This window comes from Myxocyprinus asiaticus, chromosome 28, assembly GCF_019703515.2.
Source record: "Myxocyprinus asiaticus isolate MX2 ecotype Aquarium Trade chromosome 28, UBuf_Myxa_2, whole genome shotgun sequence".
NCBI classification, from domain to species: Eukaryota; Metazoa; Chordata; class Actinopteri; order Cypriniformes; family Catostomidae; genus Myxocyprinus; species Myxocyprinus asiaticus.
The window spans coordinates 29,471,805-29,496,099 of NC_059371.1; the positions used below are offsets into that span (position 1 = coordinate 29,471,805).

General features: G+C 37.1%; 1 protein-coding gene across 1 annotated transcript; it reads left to right on the forward strand.

The window, feature by feature from the left end:
• Positions 1–242: 242 nt before the first annotated feature.
• LOC127418695 (SH3 domain-binding glutamic acid-rich-like protein 2) lies at positions 243–23,815 on the forward strand. The gene is made up of 4 exons (XM_051659408.1): positions 243–482; positions 18,262–18,447; positions 20,749–20,829; positions 21,970–23,815. Exons 1-4 carry the CDS (start codon positions 438–440, stop codon positions 21,982–21,984), a joined length of 327 nt encoding a protein of 108 aa, XP_051515368.1. The 5' UTR covers positions 243–437; the 3' UTR covers positions 21,985–23,815.
• The last annotated feature ends 480 nt before the right edge of the window (positions 23,816–24,295 follow it).

Sequence of the window (24,295 nt, forward strand, 5' to 3'; positions counted from 1 at the left end):
GAAAAAAAAGTAAATCTTACTAGTCATTTTTTTAGTGAAGTTACAAAAATTCCAACTGTTCCAACCAAATATCAATATTTAAACTTGAGGAGAATTTACATTGTTTTTCAATTTTGGACATATGATAGTCCTCCACGATGGGTTTGTAATAAACCAAAAAGCAGCCTTCGTTTTTGGAGGCGATGGAAACTACATTACCCATGATTCATGTTTTGCGCTGGAGCAAGAAGATAATCGTTGTGAGTTTCGTGCACCCGACTGAGTGAAGTGCACTGATGGAGCGCGAGCGTCTTTATTAATATTGAACACTGGGAGCGCGCACTCACTTTAATTTAAAAGGGTGAAGTTGACGTCATCGGGTTCAGAAGTCTATAGAAAGGGAGAGCGCAACATTTCCCTGCCTTTAGCCTTTGTAGAGAGGGCAAGTGAGGATTAGGATGGTCATCAGAGTATATATCGCCTCCTCGTCTGGCTCTATCGCGGTGAGTAAGTGTTTATAACGCGCATTTCATAGTTGCTTGCTGTAAAGCTGGAGACTGTCTGAGAGGAATGACACACTGACTGTCAATCTGTATTCTGTGACTATTTAAATATGACATGTAATTCTATATAATCTACACAACTCTTCTATAAGTAAGTAAGTATCATATAGGATATACTTATTTAAATAACTTGGTTATATGCATTGCATTTATTACATGTAAGTGCGCAATACTGGGCGGCAATAACACATTTAATTGCAAAACACACGGTGAAGAATATTCCGGATAGTTCTGATTCTAATGCATAAATACATTTTACGTAGGCCTATGCAGGTCACTCAAAAAAAAAAAAAAAAAAAAAAAGGTCTATCTAAATATTCCCAAATACTTCTTTAATATGTCATATGGTGATTAGATGTGGTCGCGAGATAATCCAAAACTGTTGTTCACCTCAGCGCACTGCAAACAGTCATAAAGCTTAGAGGTTGAACAAAGTGCATGTTTACAGTACAAACAAACCCACTGCCAACTCCAACGCCTCAGTCTCGAGCGTACAGACCTGCGCAATTTTAAATGACTCGGCTTGCAGGATCTGGGGAATGCACAAGAAATGCCCTGATCCATTCAGAGCAGAGATGTTGCAGGGATTATATTTCAGCCTTTTAACGGGCTGGTCCAGTGACATTGATTTTTAGATCTTTAAATGAGGAGATCAAAGCTCTGAAGCGTTTCACGATGGACTGGCTCTGAACAGGGAGTGGGAGGAAGGTTGGGCAGTTTTGTTTCTTTGTGTCTGTGTTTCAGATGAAAGAAGAAGTGTGTTTGGACAGTGACTCATTGCGCAGTTGAAAGTTCTGATATGAAGATGAAGCTATGGTATATAGTGTGTTTGGATGTTATTAGATTAAGAAGGAGATCGAGCATTTTAATAGTAACAGAATGAGGTAATGATCTAAATAATTTATGCAATGATTTCGGCAATCTCTTTATTTCTACAAGACCCAGATTTGTTTACCCAAAAAGAGCTATTTTTAAAACTCTGTCATCTCAGCACACACACATACTGGATATCTTACTCACTCTTTTGACTCTTTCTCCCTCCTTCCAGGGATGTCATGCATCTCATTTTTTTGAGGGGGCACCAGGGTCAACCAAACCCAGCCCACCACTGCCATTTATGCAAAGTTCATATTGCTGCAACAAGCAGTATAAATCACAGAAAACGGTATAAAACACCTGTTTTAATCAGTAATTGTATCAGTAATTGTTGCATTCGATTGCATTTTTGCATCTTCAGACAGTTTTACATCGCTTTCTCTTGCCACTTCTTTTGTGCACATATTTTCCATACACGACATAAACCTAAGCCCAAAAGTTAGCCTAACTTACTCTTAGTTGATAGTCTAAGAGTCTAAATTACAGATCAAACATCAGTGTTTCAAAATACCATGATAATAAATGAATGGCTCATATGTAGGCTATAAAAAAATAAAATAATAATCTGTCAATGCATTTAAAATAAATAAAGAACTGAACAGGGCATTGAAGTTTAAACATAGGCCTCCTCATGTTAAAATTAATGTGTTTTAAATGGCAGCGTTTTATAATTCGCAGAGAGTTTTTTTTTTTTTTTTGTATATATATATATATATTCGTGAGAGAATCAAAAAGAAAACAATAAGGTTCTGCCCAAAAATGCTCACAGTAAATAATAAAAATATTCTTGATATTTTACAGAAAATTAGTGAAGAAATTATGCAAGGAAAGGGAACGAGGATGTACAATTTTATAAAAGAGAAGAACCCATAGACAAGAGAGTCGCTGCACCGTTTACAGTAATTGGACAAATACTGTGGAAATATTGGCAAGCAAACCATATCTGTTTGTCTTTCGTTTTCTGAAACATGCCAAGAAAACATGGAATACTGTCTCTTCATCATGGCAGTTATGGCAATTGCCATCACTGTTTGACACATTACAGTTTTCCCCTAGACAGAGAATGTGAACAGCACGGGTCGTCTCCAGTTTTTATAATGACTGGAAAGGAGAGGAACTGCTGCTTTCTTTAAACATGAAGAAAAGAGAGTGTTACGCTGCAAAACCAGTCAAAAGCAATTCAGCGCCAAAGGAAATGAACAGCAACCAACAAAAATATTGACATAATCTATATTAGACTATGAAAAAAAAAAAAGATTGACTGTTCCACTGAGACAGACACAGTTAGGAAAGGTTAAGTGGACATAAGTTGATTTAGTTAATTAGCTTAACACTGTGCTTTCCCATATGTGCTCGACCTTCCCCATGAGCGCGATCAGCCACGGTACGTCGCCTTTAGCGGAACATGTGACTCAATTGGACTGACAAAAAAACTAAATTTAGAATGTGAATAAAGATTTCTGCCACATACACATTATTTTTTACATGCAATAATCATTCAATTTAATTATCAAAGGTAAAAATATGTTTTTGGAAGTTCAAATAATCCATTTAAAATCCTCTTGGCTCAAATATCTGAGGTGACTCGTGCCCCCTTACTTTGAATGGGCATGACGCCTCTGCCTTTTTCTCATCATTGAGAAAAGAATTACACTAGTGGCCAGAAGTTTGGAATAATGTACAGATTTTGCTCTTATGGAAAGAAATTGGTACTTTTATTCACCAAAGTGCCATTCAACTGATCACAATGTATAGTCAGGACATTAATAACGTGAAAAATTACTATTACAATATGAAAACTATTTCAAAGAGTTCTCATCAAAAAATCCTCCACGTGCAGCAATGACAGCTTTGCAGATCCTTGGCATTCTAACTGTCAGTTTGTCCAGATACTCAGGTGACATTTCACCCCACGCTTCCTGTAGCACTTGCCATAGATGTGGCTGTCTTGTCGGGCATTTCTCACACACCTTACAGTCTAGCTGATCCCACAAAAGCTCAATGGGGTTAAGATCCATAACACTCTTTTCCAATTATCTGTTGCCCAATGTCTGTGTTTCTTTGCCCACTCTAACCTTTTCTTTTTGTTTTTCTGTTTCAAAAGTGTCTTTTTCTTTGCAATTCTTCCCATAGAAATAGGCCTGCACCCCTGAGACTTCTCTTTACTATTGTACATGAAACTGGTGTTGAGCGGGTAGAATTCAATGAAGCTGTCAGCTGAGGACATGTGAGGCATGTATTTCTCAAACTAGAGACTCTGATGTACTTATCTTCTTGTTTAGTTGTACATCTGGCCTCCACATCTCTCTCTTGTTAGAGCCAGTTGTCCTTTGTCTTTGAAGACTGTAGTGTACACCGTTGTATGACGTCTTAAGTTTTTTGGCAATTTCAAGCATTGTATAGCCTTCATTCCTCAAAACAATGATTGACTGATGAGTTTCTAGAGAAAGCTGTTTCTTTTTACAATTTTTGACCCAATATTGACCTTAAGACATGCCAATCTATTGCATACTGTGGCAACTCAAAAACAAACACAAGGACAATGTTAAGCTTCATTTAATGAACCAAATAGCTTTCAACTGTGTTTGATATAATGGCAAGTGATTTTCTAGTACCAAATTAGCAATTTAGCATGATTACTCAAGGATAAGGTGTTGGAGTGATGGCTGCTGGAAATGGGGTCTGTCTAGATTTGATCAGAAATTACTTTTTTCAAATAGTGATGGTGCTGTTTTTTACATCAGTAATGTCCTGACTATACTTTATGATCAGTTGAATGCCACTTTGGTGAATTAAAGTACCAATTTCCTTACAAAACAGCAAAATCTGTTGTTCCAAACTTTTTGCAGTGTATGTGTTCGAAGGGTAACACTTTACATGTTCCCTTTGTTAAGGGTTTATAAAGGGTTCATTAATGACTAGGCTAATAATTCATTTACACATGCATTATAAACCAATGCTGTTACAACAACATGCATAAAAAGGGTGACTTTCATGCAATACATGCCCAATAGTGAGCCATTTTACCTCACATGTTATAAATGTTTAATAACCCTAACATTAATATATGTACATTTAAGGTCCATAAGTTTGAGTAGTCATCAGGCTTTATTAAATGTTAAGCTGTGAATGAGCACGAAGACCTGAAAAGTGTTTTGCAAAGGACTTTAGGTAACTAGGACTAGGTAGGCTTTATTGTCACGTGGTAACTTGACAAGGATAGTGACAGCACAAATGAGTCCAGACGATACACAGTAATTAAATGGATAGTTCACCCAAAAATCTAAATTATCTTCTCATTTACTCATCCTCATGCCATCCCAGATGTTTCATTCTGCAGCAGAACACAAACAAAGATTTTTAGAAAAATATCTCAGCTCTGGAGGTCCATACAACGCAAGTGAATGGTGGTCAGACCTTTGTAGCTCCAAAAATCACATAAAGGAAACATAAAAGTTAACAATAAGACTCCAGTGTTTAAATCCATATCTTCAGAAGCAATATAATAGGTGTGGGTGAGAAACAGAACAATATTTAAGTCCTTTTTTACCCTAAATCTCCACTTTCACTTTCAGATGTGAAAGTGAAACTAAACGGGCACCACATGTGACTTTCAGAAGTGAAAGTGAAAGTGGAGATTTAGAGTAAAAAATGACTTAAATATTGTTCTGTTTCTTACCCATACCTAAGTATGAATAAGTGTATATAGTAAGCATTTATAACATGTAAGTTAAAATGCTCACTATTTGGCATTTCATGAAAGTTGCCCTTTTATTAATGTTGTTAAAACTGCAGATCAATGATTTATAATGCATTTTAATGTCTTATTAGTCATTAATGAACACTTTATGAACACAGAAAAGAGAACACTAATGTAAAGTGTTGCCCAGATGTAATGTAAAGTGCATTTTGAGTCAAGAAGATGTTTATGTGGAGTGAGTGATGGTTGAGGAAAACCATTCTGTATTTACAAAGAGATTTTTGCTCAGAGCAGTGCAGTATTCCAGTGACAAATCAGATTTTAGGATCAGATGAGTGGAAGTGAGACAAACCCATCAGTCCAAATCCAGTGCTATACTGTATGTCAGTACTGATAGCTACACAAACACACACTCTCTGATTCACATTAACTCAAAAGCATTGGTCAGAGTGGGATTATTATGGTCTTACCCCTGACTAACCTTTTCCACTCATTACACTCATTCACCTCCCACTGTTGCACACTTACACATGCATGCAAAGGACTGAGACATTTCAGTCATTTAAGCTTAGTGGAGAGATAGGTTCATCAGTGATACATGCTCTGCATCTCTGTGTTAAGTGGGAGTGATTAAACTGCATTTAGCTCATTGATTCAGAACACAGACCCCGTTTACACTTGGTATTAAGATGCATTTTTGGTAATCGGATCACATGTGGTCAGCGCTAAATACAGATCACAAAAACCACATATGTATGTGGTAAAAAATGCATCTGAACGTTTGAGGTGTGAATGCTAATCCATCCTGTATTTGTCCCAGCAGCAGCGAAGCGCCTCCCCTCATCTGTCAATCAACCACTGCCCTAAAACAAGAGTTTAAACTTTGTCGGTTACGAGCGGTTTAAAAGGAAATAATCATCCGATTGGAAAAATAAAAAAAGCAGATATACAGTATTCACAAACGTGAGAACTTCACAGATCTTCTTCAGCGTGTCTGATAACAACATGCAGGGACAGTTATGAGAAGCACAAACATCTGCAGCTCAGGTTAATACAACTAATCCACTTCTAAAATAACAGACAATTCTGCTTGAAATGTTGCTTTTGTGTATGATTAAATTTCAGTTGCATCAGGGAGAAATGGCGTGCCATTTTTTTCACACTTTCTTTGTCTTTTCAGACTTTGTTGTGGTTTATTGTCATGCAGGAACACACTGACATAGTGATTGATGTATGTCGTCATGAAACAGAGTCCCTCCCCTTCAAATCCGATCACAGGTGGTCACAGGAGATGCATTTAAATTACCTGGTGTAAACAGCGATGTGTCTCATCTGACCACATGTGATTGGATCACCCGAGACGCATCTTAATACCGGGTGGAAACGGGGTCAGTGACACGCACACAACCTCATCTTGACATTTGTCATTCCTTGACCCATTTAAGATCCTTATTTATCTTTAATCATATTTTTTATTTTTGTTATTGAGCTTTTGGTTTGTTTGGACCGATATCTTGATATATTCAGAATCTACAGAAAAACACAATTCTGACAATAATTTTTTGCATTGTGTAAAGGTCAACATGAAATGCAAACAAATCTCACTTCGTAATCTGATGTTTTTACAAGTAAAACAGAATATTTAAAATTCTAATATTCCATGAGGAATTGATTAAATTTTGAAAAGTGGGCATTATACCAGAATGCAGCCAGGTAGCTGGAGGGGAGGGGTTTAAAATAAGAAGGCTTTTTGATGTCAGCTAAAAAAAAAAAAAAAAAGGTTGTTTTGAGAGTTAAAATCAGGGTTAGTTTTAGGGTTTGGGTAAGGACTTAATTGTAAGGTTTAGGTTTGGGTTAGGTATTAAACTTAAGAAAAATCATAATAACATTGTTTGTTGGTTCATAAATGTTTCTCTGTGGGAGTAAAAGTCGGACGTTTTTGTATAGGGCAAGTCCTACAATTTTGCAATCTCATACTATTATCATGACTTTTCATGAGATCGGATTGACTTTAGTTAACAGGTGTTCAGGCAGACAATGCCCAATTCCCACTACTTAGTAGGTCCTCATGGTGGCGTGTTTACTCACCTCAATCCGGGTGGCGGAGGACAAGTCTCAGTTGCCTCCGCTTCTGAGACAGTCAATCCGTGCATCTTATCACATGGCTCGCTGTGCATGACACCATGGAGACTCACTGCACGGGAGGCTCATGCTATTCTCCGCGATCCATGCACAACTTACCAAACGCCCCACTGAGAGCGAGAACCCCTAATCACGACCACGAGGAGGTTACCCCATGTGACTCTACCCTCCCTAGCAACCGGGCCAATTTGGTTGCTTAGGAGACCTGGCTAGAGTCACTCAGCACACCCTGGATTCGAACTTGCGACTCCAGGGGTGGTAGTCAGCGTCAATACTCGCTGAGCTACCCAGGCCCCAGAATTAAAATGAATCATATAGACAAAGTCTTCAGTCTTTTGTTTCAAGGATGAAACAATAGCTGCATTGTGTAGCTTTGCTGGGTCAACATAAGGCTAAGAGCAGCTATTGTCCTGCATGCTGTTTATCAGGGCAGGAGTTTTATAGGGAGATTTTAAAAGGCACAGACGGGACATAATGTTTAACGGAGAACTACTCTACCTTTAGACACAGATTCGCTTTCTTTCTGTCTCTTTATGCATGTATAATGCTGTATGTAAACCACTTTTCAACACATCACTGAGGATGAATCTTTTTGCAGCAGTGCTTTTCTTAATCCACGTGCACAGGTGTGTGTGTATATATATATATATACATATATATGTATGTATGTATGTATATGTATGTATGTGACTGTATAGTGACTGAATTCAACAGGACTTGACAAGCTGCTCCCAGCAACACAGTCTGCAAAGTCAGCAGTAAAAGAGAGACAGCAAGGGACTTTTTGTACTCCATCTGTTCTCCCCCACAATATGGACACTTCCAAATACACTCACTTAGGAAAAGACACTGTGATACTTTCAAAATACAGGTGTGTATGTATATATTTTTGTGAGTCATGCCCTTGCAAAAAGCTGTGGTATGAAACTAGATTTCAAGTTGGTGTACTGACTTAAGAAGTGTCAGTCATGGAGCCTGTTCTGGGATAATGTGTGTGTAAATACCTTCAGCTAATGTATTACATATAGCTAAACCATCAGCATAAGTGTTTTTTGTGTGTATGTGGTGATGACTTAAAGATTTTAATGTGTACACACCGTATTTTTTGTTGGTTATCTTAAAACATGTTTTTTTATAAATATTTTCTAAAGGGCAGCAACGCACAGTATAAAGTGTTCAAAATATTCAAGAATCTGTGTATCATAGCTGGGGTTTTTTTAGCAGTTTTCAGCAACTTTGACTTCTTTTTGTTAAAGCACTTTCTTTCTGTATGCCTTTTCCTAATGCATTCTTTAACTATGAGCTCTAGGAATGTTAAAATAACATTTTAACACAGAATAACTGCCAGCATGTTTAAAGTCTATTTTTTTTCTTTTTGCTCGCCATTGTTGCATTGAAACTGACTGACTGAGTTTTTAAACAGTACAAAGGCAGTCAATGAGATGAGGGTGGTGGGTAACAGACAGGTAGGAAAGATAAGAATAAAAAGTTTAAAGTTGGTATAGGGAAGGATTCAAAACCTAAAACAGGGCACCAGACAGGGAGCAGGTATTCAAAACAACTTTTAACCACACTTATGGACATGCATATTGACACACATATACGCAAATCTGTGGTTGTTGTATTGATTACTTTCTTTGTGCTATGTTTGATGTGCTCTAAATGCATACTCTGATCTTCTGAAGCTTTGGAGAAATCCAGTATTTTTAATATTTAAGGTGTGTTTAAGTCCCAGCTGTGTTTTTTCCATTTACTTTCAAATAAATCCCTACTTGTGGATCAATCCTTTTTTCTCACATCTGGCTAACGAGAACCACAGAATTTCATTGAGTGCTGCCATCTAGTATGAACACATATGCACACTTACACACAAATATTAAACTACTGGGTCATTCAATACCATTTGAAAAGAATTCTTCTGAACTTTCAGGAAATCACATTTTCCTACACAAAGTACCTGGGCCATAATCACCACAGACATTGGGAGTACCACTATAAAAAAGGGACACGTCCACTGTATATATATATATATATATACACACAGTTTTATATATATATATATATATATATATATATATATATATATATATATATACAACTGTGTGTATATATATATATATATATATATATATATATATATATACACACACACACACACACACACACACACACACAAACACACACACACACACACACATATACACTACCAGTCAAAAGTTTTGAAACACACTTCATTCTTTATTATAATTATTTTCTTCACATTTTAGAATAATAGAAAAGTCATTAAAACTATGGAATAACGTAAATGGAACTATGGGAATTATGTTGTGACTAAACAAAATCCAAAAATAAATCAAAACTGTGTTATATTTTAGCATCTTCAAAGTAGTCACCCTTTGCCTAGATTTTGCAGACATGTACTCTTGACATTTTCTCAACCAACTTCTTGAGGTATCACCCTGGGATGCTTTTTAAACAGTATTGAAGGAGTTCCCATCTATGTTGGGCACTTAGTGGCTGCTTTTATTTATTATTTGGTCCAAGTCATCCATTTCAAAAAAAATTTTTTTTTAATTACATTTTAGTTTTATAATGAAATAAATTAATATGGTGGCACAATTATATTTTTGTCTACAAAACTAATTTCAAACATTTAAGTGTACACCTTCAGATCAAAAGATTTTTAAGATCATGAGAAACATTTCAGTCAAGTGTTTCAAAACTTTTGACTGGTAGTGTGTGTGTATATATATATATATACACACCGATCAGCCAAAACATTAAAACCACCTGCCTAATATTGTGTAGGTACCCCTCGTGCCGCCAAAACAGCGCCAACATTATGAGATGCTATTCTTCTCACCACAATTGTACAGAGAGCGGTTATCTGAGTTACCGTAGACTTCAAACCAGTCTGGCCATTCTCTGTTGTTCTCTCTCATCAACAAGGCATGCCAAAAACAAAAAAACATCCAGTGAGCGGTAGTTCTGTGGACGGAAACACCTTGTTGATGAGAGAGGTCAACAGGTAATGGCCAGATTGGTTCAAACTGACAAAGTCTATGGTAACTCAGTATAACTGCTCTGTACAATTGTGGTGAGAAGTATATATATATATATATATATATATATATATATATATATATATATATATATATATATACTCTATGTGACATTTCTCCTCCATTTCTCCATTTTTCAGGTTTGAACATCATAGAGCTGAAGGTCAGTGCTTTTAATTAGCAAAAATTAGTGGACCACACTGAATTATTTACAATCAGTATTTTTATATTTTGTGCCAAGAAAAGATGACTTCAGAAATCAGGCTCACTTGCAAGAATACAGCAAGAGCATGTAAGTTCACATATTTGAGAGAGAGATGCATATGCCTTTGATCTTAATATTGTCTAAGTATATCATATTTTATTATTTCACTTTCACATTCATCACAGCATAACAGGGTTGAACAGAAAGCGAGGGAAACTTCTGCATTTTCTCAGTAAACATACACCATTTTAGACAAAACTACATTGACAGATAATAATTCGAGCTCTGCATCCCGATAAAATCTTGACATTCTCCGCTTCCTATCCATTTGGTTGAGGGGAAACCCACTGGGTCAGGCTTCATCACACAACAGACTGAACCTCTCATCCTCCAAACTGGTGCCATCCACACTGAAATCATATCCTTGCTCATCTTAGGCAACTCTATTGCAGACGTCATCCGGGGGCTATCTTGGTTAGTTTAATCCAGTTATTTTTTTGGAGCACCGATGACTTGTGCGCTTGGGGCGAACGCTGTTTTAAGGACTGCTTGTCACTTCCTTAATGTACCACCTCCATCAAGAATCCCTCCATTGCTCAGACAGTTGACATCACATCGGAGTATAATGGCTTCATCGATGTCTTCAGCTCTCTCAAAGCTTCTCAGTTACCACCACATCGGCATTGGGACTTCACTATTGACCTTCTGCCAGGTACCCCCTTCCTTGCAGATGAGTTTACCCATTATCTATTCCAGAATAGCAGTCAATGGAGGAATACATAGACAAAGCCCTTCATCAGGTAATTTTCGCCCTTCCACATCACCAGCAGCATCAAGCTTTTTCTTTGTGGTGATGAAGGACATAGGACTTCGACCTTGTATTGACTTTCGAGCACTCACTGTCAAGTTCAAATACACACTACCATTATTACCAACAGCTCTCAAACTACTGAGGGGCATCCACATTTACTCCAAACTGGACCTGCGGATTGCTTATAACCTTATTCACATCTGAAAGGAGGACAAATGGAAGACCACGTTTATCACCTTTAGCGGTCACTATGAGTACCGAGTCATGCCATATGGTTTGGTCAGTGCCCCCTCAGTGTTCTAATCTTACATGAATGAAGTTCTCTGTGATTTCCTTCAGCGGTTTGTCATCATCTACATAGACGATATCCTCATCTATTACTCTTTTCTCCAAGAACACATTCATCATGTAAAATAAGTTCTGATATGCCTTCAAGACCATCATCTGTACCTCAAAGCCAAAAAATGTCTATTCCATCAGACATCAATCCACTTCCTGTCATCAGCCCCCAGCGGAAACAGATGGATACCTCTAAGGTACAAGCCATTACCACCAGACCACAACCTACCACCACTAAAGAACTGCAATGATTTGAAAGAATCTATCCCAAACTGAGCAGAACTACAAAATCGGTAAGCGAGAACTGCTTGCCATAAAATTGCCGCTGGAAGAATGGCGACATTCACTACAGGGGGCCCATTTTCCTTTAAAGTCATCACAGGAACTTGGAATATTTGCATTCTGTCGAGAGACTTAACACACGTCTGGACAGGTGGGCTCTATTTTTTACCAGATTCCAGTTCACCGTCACCTATCGGCAAAGATTGAAGAGCGTCAAAGCTGATGCTGTCTCCCGCCTTCACTCACCTTCCTCTATTCCTATATGGATAAGAAGATAGCTCGAGCCACAAAGACTGATCAGTTCCTTCCAAATGCCCTCTATGGTGCACTTATGTATCAGCCTCCCTATACCATAAGCTTCTCAACTGGCTGCACTCAACTTCGGGCATCAAGGGGTATCACAGACACTGACATTAGCTCTGAACAAGTACTGGTGGTCTCGGCTGTATCATGACATCTCTGACTACGTGTGTGCCTGCCCAGAGAATGCAATTTCCAAAGTACCCTGTTATGTGCCCATGCTCATTTGTTCTGTTTTCCTTTGGGCACGTAACATACCCTGTCACTTTCCTGCTGGTAAATTGCAGCCTCTACCGGTTCCCCAATGGCCGTGGTCTCATCTGGGGGTGGACTTTATCACCTGGTACTCTTCTTCCCCTGCTATTATCTGTTCCAACTTCCCGGATTTTGGAGTTAATTCAGCACACCTGTTTTCTATCAAGCCATCAGCCAGAGCCCTACTTATTCTTCCCCATTTCCATCCACTCACTGTCTAGTCTCGTTTGAGAATACACAAACTCAACCTGCCTCTATGATTGTTTTGAGATCTCCTCTGTGGATATATTTCTGTTCTGTTTTGGCTACTTTCTGATGGCATTGCTTTTTAAATTTCTTACCTGCTCATTGTGCCTCACCTTTGGAGTTTGTTGTCTTCATGGCAATATTTATTGAGTAAATATTCCTGCACATGCCCAAACACTCATAAACGCTCATACTCAAGTACAATTTTGAGAATAGCCTTTATTAGCTATCACAAACCATTTATACTGTATATATTTATATTGTTATAGTCCAGTTTATTTCGGTCATTCAACTCAAATAGACATAGTAAATAAATAATCATACATTTATACAACTGACCCAAAAGGTGAAGGCTGAAGCCTTATCTTATTACACCTACCCTTTTTACATTTATTATTTTGTGCAGATCCCTTTAGATTTATACACTGTAAATATGTATTTTTATATACTCAAAAGTCCCAAAACAAAAATTAATATACACATTAGTGTTCATACCTTTGTTTTATATTTGTTAATAGTCTTAAATATTTTTTTAAATCTGTTTAACACATTTTAATTTCTTTTCAAAACTATTCCACAGATTAGCTCCTTTAACTAAAATACATCTGTGTTTTGCATTTGTTCTAATCTTTGCAAATTCCTCTTTGTTCATACTGACTCACTCTAATTTGCAACAACCTCTGGACAGTCTGGAAGCATCTTATTTTTTACTTTATACATTATTTGTGCAGTTTTGAACTCCATCAAATCTCTAAATTTGAGAGCATGTGAGTTTATAAATAAATGGTTTGTTGGTTCATAATAGTCAGATCTATTTATAAGTCTTATTGCTATTTTTACTAATGTCATGTCAGTATCATTACAATCTGTGGAATTATTTTTTTACCTCATCAATTAGTTCCTTCTCTTCACTTTTCTTCAGAAAGATGGTGTTGGTATTCATATCAATAATATAGACATCTACACACTCCTTCATTATTGGGTCCACAATATAATTTGCTAAATTATAACCAACATTCACAAAGTAATCATTAAATTCATTAGTAATCTCTTTTTATTTGGTTATTTTAGGTTAATTTTATATTTTAATAAAATAATTTGGAAAATCTAATTTTCCTGTACCTTTATTAATTATGCTTTTAAGCATTTTCCATGTACCTTGTGTATTACTTCTATGCTGTTCCAGTAGATTGTCGTAATGACCATTCTTATTGAATCTCATTATAATAATCAATTTATTTTTATATTTTTATATTTATGTTCTGCTTCTTTTGTTCTATATCTTAAGTACTGCTTATATAATAGATTTTTCTTTTTACAGATATTTTCTATGAGTTTTTGTCATAAAAAAGTTCTGTAAAGTTGCAAAAACAGGAAGGTGGTCATTTATGTCATATTTACTTACTATTCTACTCCCAATTTAATTGATAAAAATGTTATCTATAAATGTAGCACTGTCACTTGGTATTCTGGTTGGCTTTAAGATTGTAGAAAATAGACTTATACTATACATCGTGTCCAAAAAGTCTCTGTTCTTTTTGTGTTCATTTGGGTTTAACAAATCTTCGTTAAAATCTCCACATACAAAGACCATCTTTTTGTTATTCATCTTATCATACATATCAACCATTTTATCACTGAATATGTCAAGACAGGATCCTGGAGTCCTAAATTGCAGTTGAAGTCAGAAGTTTACATACACTTAGGTTGAAGTCATTAAAACTCATTTTTTAACCACTCCACAGATTTCATATTAGCAAATTATAGTTTTGGCAAGTCGTTTAGGACATCTACTTTGTGCAAGTGCACATGGGGACAAAGATCTTACTTTTTGGAGAAATGTCCTCTGGTCTGATGAAACAAAAATTAAACTGTTTGGCCATAATGATCATCGTTATGTTTGGAGGAAAAAGGGTGAAGCTTGCAAGCCGAAGAACACCATCCCAACCGTGAAGCATGGGGGTGGCAGCATCGTGTTGTGGGGGTGCTTCGCTGCAGGAGGGACTGGTACACTTTACAAAATAGATGGCATCATGAGGAAGGAAAATTATGTGGATATATTGAAGCAACATCTCAAAACATCAGTCGGTCTTCCAAATGGACAATGATCCCAAGTATACCTCCAGAGTTGTGGCAAAATGGCTTAAGGACAACAAAGTAAAGGTACTGGAGTGGCCATCACAAAGCCCTGACCTCAATAGAAACTCAGAAAAACTGAGTTTAAATGTATTTGGCTAAGGTGTATGTAAACTTCTGACTTCATGTGTACACAACTTATTATTATATTCTTAGATTTCTCCACATTTATTTCTAGAGTAACACATTCCATGATATTTTCTATTGTTGTTGACATTCTACTTTTTTGCAGTTAAGTTCATTATTCACAAATAGGGCAACTCCCCCCTTTTTGTTTGATCTATTGATTGTAAATAGCTCATAGCCCTCAAGTTCCACATCAGCTCCCTTCTCTTTGCTGAGCCAAGTCTCTGATATAGCAGTTACATTAAACATGGTGAATTGTCTTAAATAGTCCTTAATTTTTGGAAAATTGCTATAGAGACTTCAACTATTGAGGTGTATAACTGACAATGTTCCGTCCATTATTACATTACTTTTGAATTGCTGATTTGTATAATACTCACAGTTGCAGTTGTTGTTATTGTAGTAGTGATTCTCAGGATCAATGTCATTCTCAACATTTTGTGTTCTGTAAAGTCAAAAGTTTTCAAGATCAGCTTTTCTTAGTTCTCAAGTTCAGGTAATTTGTTATCCACACAGTCTGATGATCCTATTTCTCCAAACTCACCATCTTCCATATCTTTGAAAGGAAAGGAATAGTCCTCATCTGTTCTCTTCTTGACTGTCATTGTCTATTCAGATATTCCCACACAAAATTTTTTAATTTATTTATTTCACACACAGTTTGTTCCAATGTCTGCTGCGGTATGTTAATCAACGTCACTATCTATTGATGACTTTTGTTCCACGGGACAGAGCAGAATTATTAGTTATCATCTGTACTGATCTAGGTCTATTAGCTCTCTTACACAACCACTTATGTGATTTGGTGAGATCCATTCAGCCGAATCATGGTTTTGCAATTTCTTGTCTAAGTGGCTTATATTTCGTTTTGCTTCTGTTGAATGCGTGCCTGCCTGGCAATGTCAGCATTATTTTTGGTGATATGTTCATTCAGACACACTCCCGTCCCTGTCAGCTTCCTAGCCTGTCTTAATGGCTCAATCTTGCTGTTTCGATTCAGAAAATGAACAATGATTGCCGGATTTATTTTGCTGTCCTTTTGGGGAAGTGTGGCAAGCCGCAAATTTGTTGCTTTCAATGGGCATATTTTGCCTTTTAAAAAACTGTATGAGTTGTTGTTCCAGTGTTTGTAACTCATATGCAAGGGCATCCTCACCTTTGTTTGTGACTGATGCTGCCTTGGCATATGTTTGTTGCTTGGTCTCCAGTTATAATCAAGTCTTCCATTCGTGTATATTGTTCCATGTCATCAATTCTTTTCTCCAAGTCTTCAATGTTCTTATCCTTTCCCTTGATAAGCATTTTAATGAGTTTCACCTCATCCATTAGTTCTATAAGTTTGGTCTGTTGTTTGGCGACTTAACTTACCTCCTCCGACATAAAGTTCAAGGATTTCTTGATTTCCTCCATTTCTTCTTCTTGTTTCATTTTGGTGGCATTTTTTTCTTTTTGTTTCGATACTCTTGAAGTTGTATTTTCATTTATTTCTCAGAAATATTTATACAGTATATATATATATATATATATATATATATATATATATATATATATATATATATATATATACAGTTGTGCTCAAAAGTTTGCATAGAATTGGTAATATATGTACCATTTTTAAAGAAAACATGAGTGAGCAGGCAAAACACATTTCTTTTATTTCTTATGGGATTCATATTCAACTGTTGGTTATAACAGAATGGCACAATCATAAAACAAAACATGGCAACAAAGAAAAAAATGAAAGTTTGCATGCCCTTAGTTCTTAATACTGTGTATTGCCCCCTTTAGCATCAATGACAGTGTGCAGTCTTTTGTAATAGTTGTCTATGAGGCCCCAAATTCTTGCAGGTGGTATAGCTGCCCATTCATCTTGGCAAAATGCCTCCAGGACATGCAAAGTCTTTGGTCGTCTTGCATGAACTGCACATTTGAGATCTCCCCAGAGTGGCTCGATGATATTAAGGTCAGGAGACTGTGATGGCCACTCCAGAACCTTAACCTTTTTCTGCTGTAACCACTGGAGGGTCAACTTGGCTTTGTGCTTAGGGTCATTGTCGTGCTGGAAAGTCCAAGAGCGTCCCATGTGCAGCTTTCGTGCAGAAGAATGCAAATTGTCTGCCATTATTTTCTGATAACATGCTGCATTCATCTTGCCATTAATTTTCACAAGACTTCCCGTGCATTTAGAGCTCACACACCCCTGTGAGGCACCACCATGCTTCACAGTGGGGATGGTACTCTTTTCACTATAGGTCTTGTTGACCCCTGTCCAAACATAGCACTTATGGTTGTGACCATAAAGCTCTATTTTGGTCTCGTCACTCCAAATTACAGTGTGCCAGAAGCTGTGAGGCGTGTCAAGGTGTTGTCGGGGCATATTGTAACCGGGCTTTTTTGTGGCATTGGCGCAGTAAAGGCTTCTTTCTGTCAACTTGACCATGCAGCTCATTTTTGTTCAAGTATCGTCATATTGTGCTCCTTGAAACAACCACAGTGTCTTTTTCCAGAGCAGCTTGTATTTCTCTTGAGGTTACCTGTGGGTTTTTCTATGTATCCTGAACAATTCTTCTGGCAGTTGTGGCTGAAATCTTTCTTGGTCTACCTGACCTTGGCTTGGTATCAAGAGATCCCTGAATTTTCCACTTCTTAATAAGTGATTAAACAGTACTGACTGGCATTTTCAAGACTTTGGATATTTTTTTATATCCTTTTCCATCTTTATTAAGTTCCATTACCTTGTTACGCAGGTCTTTTGACAGTTCTTTTTTGCTTCCCATGGCTCAGTATCTAGCTTGCTCAGTGCATCCACGTGAGAGCTAACAAACTCATTGACTGTTTATACACAGACACTAATTGCAATTTAAAAAGCCACAGGTGTGGGAAATTAACCTTTAATTGCCATTTAAACCTGTGTGTGTCACCTTGTGTGTCTGTAACAAGGCCAAACATTCAAGGGTATGTAAACTTTTGATCAGGGCCATTTGGGTGATTTCTGTTATCATTATGATGTAAAAAGGAGCCAAACAACTATGTGATAATAAATGGCTTCATATGATCACTATCCTTAAATAAAAATCAATGCCAAAATTTCACAATTTCTGCCAGGGTATGCAAACTTTTGAGCACAACTGTATATATATATACTGTAGAAATTCAATTAAATGTAAAAGTTAATATACAAATTTATATCATTATTTTATATGACATTTCTTTAAAAGTTTCATCATGTGATTCCTCAGGTGAAGAAAAATCAGCAGGCCATCGTGAGCTTTCTGGAGGCCAACCGGATCAACTTTGAGGAGGTTGACATCACCATGCTGGAGGATCAGAGGCTCTGGATGTACCGGAACATTCCGGAGGAGAAACGACCTGAAAAGGGCAATCCTCTCCCCCCTCAGATCTTCAATGGAGACGACTATTGTGGCGTGAGTCTGCCTCACATGTACAATAAATTATTTTAATTAGAAACTAATCTATGTGCTTAATAGGTCAAACTATGGAGGGGTGAGACAGCTGCTGTCATTAAAACATTATTATTTAATTCAAAGACTAACTAATAGCCTCTGATCAGAAGCAAATTTATTGCCAGACACTCGCACATTGGTTAGAACTTCATCAATATCCCACAGAGCTCAATTCATACAGTATTCATTGGTTCTGTAAAATGTTTTAGGGATTTGGAGGTATTCACTGAGGTAATACTCTTTTTAATCAGTGATAAGCTAAAAGCTCTTTGTCTGGCCAATGAGTCCACATTGTACTTGGTTTGAGAGGTTGTTTATTAAAAATCAATACATGTAAACAAAGATCTATGGTGTTAGCTGCATGTTCTTAGGTAAAATGTATTTGTTTCTGACCCAATGAGGTTCAGTTGTTGGTTTTTTGGTCATTATACTTAATAATAATAATACTTTTAAGGTGCTTTACATAGCAAAAATGTAACCTGGTCTCATAAAATGGTGTTTCTATACCTAGATTTTTGCTTAATGATTTTGATGTAGCTTGTACACTACGTAAACACTAGAAGCGCTACAACAACAACAAAAAATGTAGTCACTTTCACACAAATCATAAGTCAAACAGCAGATTATCAGTTCATAAGCACTTTTTGCTTTGTTCCTCACTCTGTGCTATCTTATGACATCTAAACACTTTTACTATATCGCATGACTTGGAAGGCAGTACATTTTAACGTTAGCATAACCAATTTCATTTACAAACTTGTTCAAATAGGATCAAGTTGCACACTAGCTCAACCGATTTTTCAACCGCATTGTACTTGCGACACAAAGGACTGCTGTGCTAATCCAGAAGAGCATGTGAGTCGACATTTGAGCCAAAAGTGTCATAGAAGCACCACAAAATTATGTTTTTCTTCTAACATTTGCTTTTATTGACACTAACGGTTAGGTTAAGGTTTAAGGTTTAGGGTTGGGAGTTAGGTTTTGAGGGTCTGTTTGGGAGAACATTTAACTTGCTTTTTAGTGCCACATAGTGGACATTTCACCTCGGAACTGCCATGAAACGTGATGAATCACTGAATATCCTTTTGCAAAAATGTTACCACATTCACATAATTTTAACATATAAAAATACAAAATATATATAATATAAACACATATATTAAAAGCAATAAAAATTATGAAATACAAAATACAACAACAACAACAAAAAGATTGGATTCCAATGTGTGGCAGACAAGCCTCTTGTTCATCGGGAAAGGAGGAAGCAGGAACCGGGTTAACAATTAAAAAACTTTAATTACAACATAAAACGCTGAACTGAAACATAAACAATGACACACTCACACAGCTTTGTGCGTCTCTCTCTCTCCCTCTGGCGTCCCCAGCTCCTCCTGCTGATTGGGCAACTCGGCGCCAGGCCTTCATCCTCTCGGTCCGGCCATGCCCTCCTCCTCGTCACACAATGAAATATGAGTCAATCCCTCTGTTATATCACTTGGGAGCGAATTCTACAATTTGGGAGCATTTGAAGAGGAACCCCTGTCCCCCACAGAATGTAAACGCTTCATCTGATCCTTGGCGGATGTTGTAGCACCAATTTATTTTTCAGCCAATTACATTCAAATGTCTTTTTGTCTCATGATTCTCTCTAGCCAATCACACAAACACATGGGATTACCTTTATTGGGAAGGAAACAAGACACAGTCAGTGCATTTTTTTCAGACTTTTTCCATGCAGTATAAAAAGCCCTAGACTGTATTCAGGTGCCTGGACTGCTGTGGTGGAGCGATGCCGAACAGTTCCCCTTGTCTGTTTTTAATTAGCATTTTAGTGTAATATGTCAGTGTGTCCCTCTTGCCTTTTAGGGCTGAGGAGTCAGCAAGCCATCAAAGTTCTGATCTTAAATTAGAGTTCAAGCAGCATTTACAATGGGAAGGTTTGTATGCATTTTGTGAATGACTCATGGCAGTAATATTTGGATTTTGCTGAGTGCTCTGTTGATGTAATCTCACAATAATCCTGATTACTCTCAACCCCGCCTCAGCATTTCTCTAAGCCAATGAGAACTGCAGATCTGCTACCTTCACAACATGTCTCAAGGATTAACCATTGACGCTAATAGAGGGCAAGAGGAGGCGTTGAAACATTTAGAGCTAGCGTGTTACACTTTCAAAGGAAATATGCCCAAAACCATTTAGGTACTTCAATATAGATTATTATTCAGAGTATAATGTTTACAGATGTACACTGTCATTTTGCAGGACTATGAAGATTTCTTCCAGTCTAAAGAGACTAACACAGTGTTCTCATTCCTCCGCCTGAGATCACAGCCCTCTGTGAAGGTACACACACACACACACACACACACACACATGTGCACGCACAGACACACATGTGGGCACAATCGCTTTTTTACCTCAAACGATTCTCCCACTTCTTAAAACACTTTTTCTCTATATCTATCTCCCTCCCTTTTTTAATTTTCTTTTACTGCAAATATTCATATTTTGATGACATTCTAGTGTGGCAGTCCTACAGTTCAAGAGATGCTGCAAATTAGCACAGTGCAGGTTGGTTTTGCAGACTGCTCAGTTTAATTAACTGATTAACAGTTTAATTAACTAATATATATAAATATATAAACACACAGTATGTATACAGTATATATGTTTATATATACTGTATATACTGTATATATCTAGTATATATATAGATATAGACATATAGATATATATATACATCAGCCACAACATTAAAACCACCTGCCTAATATTGTGTAGGTCTCCCTTGTGCCACCAAAACAGCGCCAACCCACATCTAAGTATAGCATTCTGAGATGCTATTCTTCTAACCACAACTGTACAGAGAGCAGTTATCTGAGTTACCGTAGACTTTGTCAGTTCGAACCAGTCTGGCCATTCTCTGTTGTTCTCTCTTATCAACAAGGCGTGCCAAAAACAAAAAACATCCAGTGAGTGGCAGTTCTGTGGATGGAAATGCCTTGTTGATGAGAGAGGTCAACAGAGAATGGCCAGACTGGTAGTACTGTGCCGTAAAAGTAAGGAAAGGCTAAGAATTATTATTATTTTTTTACATTTAGTTAATTGATTTTAAAAACTATTGGATGATTAATCGGTTATAAGTCTTGTCCACCACTTTAGTTATCGGTATTGGCAAAATCCAGTGTCGGTCGACCTCTTATACACAGCTCAATTTTACATATTGCATGTCTACACTGCCTCTATATTGTAGGATAATCTGATTGTTTGTCACTTGGGACACAAACTCACAAAATATTGTTGAATCAGCCAGTGTGACATTACAATTGCAATTTTAATAGTTTTTTTATTTTTTATTTTTTATTTTTTATCTTCAGACATTATAGTTTTGTTCTGACACGGACCCATTTGCAATTCATGTGATATTATTGTGGATTATAAAGACAATTAAAATCTAATGTTATAAAATTACTTTCTCTGCAGGACTCTGAATCCTAGACTGTGTAGATGACATTTCTTGGACTGAAACACTGTGGTATTGCTTCCTCTTCTGTGATGTAACTCTCTTCCTCTGGTCAGGAGCCTTCACTGCCAGCAATGCTTTTGCCAAACACATGCTGCCCTTCAACATAGCTTTTCAGAAGAAACTACTGCCCTTACAAACACACATACATGGGGTGGTTACAGAAGTTTTCAATGGCCTCAGCACCCAACAAATTATTTATATGTGTTTCTGTTCCATGACAAGCCTATTCTACAGTTGATCAATTACACAACGATGGAAGTGAACGTGTACTGTATGTATGTGTGTCTGTGCAGAACAGTTAGGGTAGAGTGGTTTTCTAAACCTACTTCCACGAAGCAGTTGTTAGATGCTTGAAAAGGATCTGTGTGTGATGTTGTTGGTCTTTCCTGGCTTAGATGTAGCTTGCCAACGTTGATTAAGACCTACAGTGTTGTAATCTGCGCAAACTCTGTTGTAAGTTGTGTTTGTGTGCATGTGTAAGAGATTTTCTTTGTCAAGAAGCTAAGACAAACAGCAAAAAGGAAATGTTGGGAAATAGCACAACTTGATAAAATGTTGTCTTTTCCGCAGGATTTGATTTGTATTTGTAACAAAAAGTTCAGATCATAAGCCAGAACTCAACCCCAAAACAGGAAACCAAATCCTGACCTGCATTTAGATCTCAACATAATAGTGCACGTCTGAGCTCAGTATTTCCACTGCTCATACAGACATTTCAGTGGTTTGCTGAGAGTAAAACTAGTCTGAAATCTGTATTTTAACCCTGATAAAAGGATATTGCACCTAAAACTATCACTTCAAGTTTTATTTTGGGGGTTTGGATCCCATTCCTGCAGCTATACCAGCCTAACTCCTTTTGTTCCTTTGGGAAATAAAAACTCATATTTTGTTGGGGGATATTTCAGTCTCTTTCCTCGTTGATTCTCTGTAAATGTGTGGTCTTTCTTCTCAGGGGTATGTTAGCATTTAGCATGTAGCACACTGTGATGCCTCAATTCACGGCAAACCTGTTAATGTAGTATATATAGCGGCACTTCTATCACACACCGCTGTGAAAATTAGTCAGTTTACTCAGGTCTTTTGAATATGCATTAATTTTGCTACATTAAACACCTCACATCTACATAAGAACTTCTTTTTCATCCACTGAAAACATAGCGTTTCGAATACGCTCTCCGTTACCGCAGACTTTGGAAAATGATGACGTTAGGAAACTGAAAATGTATCAATGTGGATGTGGCCTCAGAAAGTTGGTTTTGTGAAAAATGTGTTATGTTTACACACAGACATCTCTCTAACACAAAAGTGAGCTTGCACATACTCACATACAATGCAGAAGTGTCTATTTTTCCTAAATGGAGCAGCAGTGTTGTCTGGCCTCAGGCTTCAGAGAACCGCTTTAATTTCACTCCCAGACCCATTTACACACACAAACACAAACACACACACACACACACACACACTCACACACAGACGCACTCTCACAAAAATATTTTCTCTTGCATTTACCATACATTTTCTTTATAATCACCCCTCCCACCCTTTCATTAAATGATTCCACATGAATGAGTGCTGCATTTATTTTCACACACACAAACACAAATACACACACTTGACATGATTGTGTTCACTGCCCATTGTCTCTGTTTGTATAAACACACTGCACACTCGTATACTGTTGAATGGAATAATTCCTCTCTTAAACTAGCCTATATATATGTGTGACATTATTATTGTTTACTATAACAATCTAAGTGATTAAGATATAAAATATCATTTGTAATAAATATATTCAAATGCCTATTAAATAATGTGGTTGTCTCTGTTGATTGTTTGTGTCCTGAGGAGGGTTAAGGCATGTACATTTAAAAGTAGAGTTACAATTTAAGTACAGCTACATAAGTACATTAGCTCTTTATTAGCTAGTAGAGAGTGTGGGAACATATTGTGACTATAAATAGATGCGGATGTGCACTACCCACTGCTTTAATCCAAATAAAAGGGATGAGTACAGTGTACAAAGATCAAGAATAAATACAGAAGAACATATTGTTGATTTTGGACAATCAGATCAAGGTATTAGTTGAATGTGTGATCACTGTTTGGGCCTCTCCTCTCTTTGCAATATTTAGGTGTCTTTGTTATAAAAGACAGTACTGGACCCTAGTGGCCAAATAGAGTGAAGTTTGCTCTATCATCCCAAATCCAGTGGAATCCAATCCAAAATCGAATGATTTGATATGCATTTACATATATTATCAATGTTTCCTGCATTGCTTGTGA